The sequence below is a fragment of the Benincasa hispida genome, chromosome 4 (genome assembly GCF_009727055.1).
Source record: "Benincasa hispida cultivar B227 chromosome 4, ASM972705v1, whole genome shotgun sequence".
Classification (NCBI taxonomy): Eukaryota; Viridiplantae; Streptophyta; class Magnoliopsida; order Cucurbitales; family Cucurbitaceae; genus Benincasa; species Benincasa hispida.
Window position 1 is genome coordinate 9,162,755 of NC_052352.1, and position 3,516 is coordinate 9,166,270.

General features: G+C 32.0%; 1 protein-coding gene across 1 annotated transcript; it reads right to left on the reverse strand.

Annotated features, from left to right (window-relative positions):
* Positions 1-1,896: 1,896 nt before the first annotated feature.
* On the reverse strand, positions 1,897-3,050 carry LOC120075981 (WUSCHEL-related homeobox 4). The gene is made up of 3 exons (XM_039029745.1): positions 2,695-3,050; positions 2,322-2,609; positions 1,897-2,236 (listed from the first exon to the last, which is right to left on the reverse strand). Exons 1-3 carry the CDS (start codon positions 2,968-2,970, stop codon positions 2,093-2,095), a joined length of 708 nt encoding a protein of 235 aa, XP_038885673.1. The 5' UTR covers positions 2,971-3,050; the 3' UTR covers positions 1,897-2,092.
* Between the last annotated feature and the right edge of the window lie 466 nt (positions 3,051-3,516).

Sequence of the window (3,516 nt, forward strand, 5' to 3'; positions counted from 1 at the left end):
TTCTCATCACAATACTAATAGTATATAAAGAAGTATATATATATATATATAGTTTGTGGATTTAACTTTTTCTTACCGACGGATTAATTTAAAGTCAAATTTTATTTATTTAGTTGTTTTTAATTGGATTTCACTGCTACTTTAGCTAAGGTGTGGATTGAGGATTTTGTTTAGTGCATTAACGGTAGAGATAGGTGAAAAAAGTCATGTCAATTATTTTTGAATTAAACTATGATAAAATGGATAGAAAATTGAAGGAAGAGATAATTGAAATTGCATGTAAATGTAATGATTATTTTGTAGTTATAAATATGTTTTTTTCCCCCTTCTCTTGCTATCCTAGTTTATGAATTTTCAGTCACTCACTTTAGAGTCACTTGTTTAAATAATTCAATCCTAATTTTTAAATTGATCCAATATTTTTAAATGCTATTTAATAGTTAAGATTCAGAAAAATATTTTAATAATTTGTAATCACTCAACAAGGTAGATGCTCATTATAGAAGTGGTTTTATTTTAAAAGATCCCAAAACACATAATAAATTTTCCAAATTTTATATATTTTTTTCTTTGAAGATATAATAACAAAATATTTTATTCACAAGTATATCAAGGTCATCTGTTTCCAACTTTTACATTTTTTTTTTCTTGGAAGATTTAAGTAAATAAATGGAAAATATATTTAATTATACTTAGGGATAAAATGTGTTGCATCCATCTTTAGCAACTCATCTCAATCACACACCATTAAAGGAAAAAAAATTAGAAAAAGAAAGAAAGTTTTCGACAAACTGAGAGTAAAAATCAATATTTTCTACATAGATTAGTGTGATAGCTCATATAAAATATGAGATGTAACATGCATAGTAAATAAAGCAAAAACAATATGGTGAAATACAAAAGAAATTTTAAAAAATAATAATAAAAAGAAGAGTTGTTTTCGAATATAGGAAAATGAATCAAAATTTTTATAAATATAACAAAATTTTATTGTTTATTTTTAATAGATTGCGATAGATCATGATAAATTACTGTCTGTGTCTATTTATTTTATGATAAACGTAAATAGTAATTTATCGTCTATAAACTATGATATTTTACTATTATTTGTAAATAATTTTATCAATTTCGTTATTTAAAATAATTTTAAAAAAAATGCATGTAATCTCTATATTTGAACATGGACAAAGACAGAAGAATACACAGATTACAAAAACTACAATGTTTTGTTCTTATTTAGCAAAATTTCCCATAATCATCATTATAAAACAAAGTGTCAATTATGCTAATAGACAAAGATAAATTTGACCATTATTTTAGAAGCCCTAGCTACCCCTATTTTCCTTATTTCTATAATCATCATCATCATATTTGAAATTAATGGACTCTAACAAATCACATTAATATGTCTTTTCACTATTTTTCAACTTTTTTTTTTCCCTTTCAAATTTGGTGATGTAACTTTTCCCTCCAAGACGATTGGCCCCCACATACCACTTCTATTCTCTCATTAAAATACATGCATGTCACAATTTACAACAATCCCCCAAAGATTTTTTTTTTTTTTTTTTGAAATAAAAATTAAAAAATTCATGTCCCGAGATTGGTTTGATATTCCACTTTATGAAAGTCTTCTGTAAATGGTCAATTTTTGTTAACGTTTTGAATTTGATTTTTAATGGTGGAAAAAAGTGGAAGTTTGAAATCCAAGAAAAAGGATAAGAAACAAGAAGGAAGGTAGCCCTTGTGGACTTCAGTGTCCAATAGACTCGCCACTTTTAACCTAAAAAGCCTTCTATTTTAACAAATGTTTGTCAAAAAAAGGAACCGGTTTTCTCACTAACATAACTAAAGGGAAGTTTTGTTAAAAGAAAAAGAAATTAGGTTGCTTTGAGATAAAAGAGAGGAAATTGGAAGTACGTCATACATGAGTATAGAATAGTACTAGTTGTTGTTCGAACTTTTCTTTTTCCTTTCTTTCTTTCTCGAAATGAGAGAAAAGAGAGGAAATTTAAAGCGGATTAATTCATAACAACTTATGATCATAGCATAAGACGCATTTTTCTTTTTAAAATTTCCAAAAATTGGATCATCAACGTTCTGGATGCAAGGGGAATAACTCCAGAGTCCTATCATGATCACCATCCTCCTTTTTACACATTATACCATTATCTTCTACCAAACACTCAAACCCCCAATACAAGCACTTCCTCTTGTACGGACTATCTTCTTCTCCCTGCAATTCAAGTATATATAATAAATATTATGTTCCGTTACACGAATATGATTATTAGAAGACATGCAGATTATTTGAAGCGTACCGTGTGGAAGGCCGGGATGATGGGAGGAGGGGGAGGAGTTCTGGGAGAGTGTGGAAGACCAAGACTGTTGCGTTTTTGTTTTTGTCGCTCACGGGCTTTATGATTTTGAAACCAATAAAAAACATTCTTGCCTTCGATCTTGCCGTAGTTGCCAAGCTGGGCAGTGATGTGTTCAATTTGCTGGGCATTGGGAGTCCTCATTCCTCTACTATAAAGCATCTCCAATATCCCTATCTGTTCTTGGGTTGGATTCCACCGTGTCCCTCCTGGATGAGTTTCAACTCCTGTCTACACAAACCAACCCGACCCGAGTCCTTTTTAAAAAGAAAATTCGAAGGTATTATAATTAAAAGAAAAGTAGTAAATTAGTTACCTGGAGGGAAGAAGAGGAGGAGGAAGAATCTTTATTATGATCATGGGAGGAACCGAGTTTTCGGGGGCCGCAATCGGGTTTGATGAAGGTCTTGAGGTCGAAAGAGGTGAGCGTGGTGGTGGTAGTGGTGGTGACGGTGGTGTTATCGGAGGTGGGTTGATGGTTTTGATGTTGAAGTTTAGGGGCAAGAGGGCGTAAGCGTTTGCAGCCAAGGGAGAGGGAGGGCTCGTCCCAAAATCCACGTGCAAACTGATGAACCTTCATACTTAATACCATGGTCAAGAATCGGATCAAACCCACCACCTCTTATTATATACACACAACACACAAAGATTTTCACACCTCATAGACCCAAAAAGAAAAAAGGTAAATTAATATTGGTAAAAAAAAAAAAAAAAAAGAAAGTGGGAAATGAGGTGGTGTTTGGAAGAAGCAAGACCAAATGATGAGGTGAGGTTGACTTGAGAGGATATATCTTTTTGATTTTTTGAAGGGGAAATTTGTAATTTTGAATGAAAAATGAGAATGAGCTGCAATGCATGTGGGTAAGTGTGAGAGTTGGGCAGTCAAATCGGGTCGGTTTTTTCTTGCTTTCATCATAAGGTGTCTTTGCTTTTCGGTGCTCTCTCTCAACCTTTTTACCATAAAGCTGGAAAACCAAACCAACTATCACACACACCAAATAACAAAACAAAATTCTAATTCCTCCAATCCCTATACTTTTTCATGCCAATGCCTTAACTCTCTTTACCTTTTTTATCATTACATACGGTACTGTGAACCCCCTCTCTCTCTCTCTCTCCACTATTTTTTTTTTTCAAT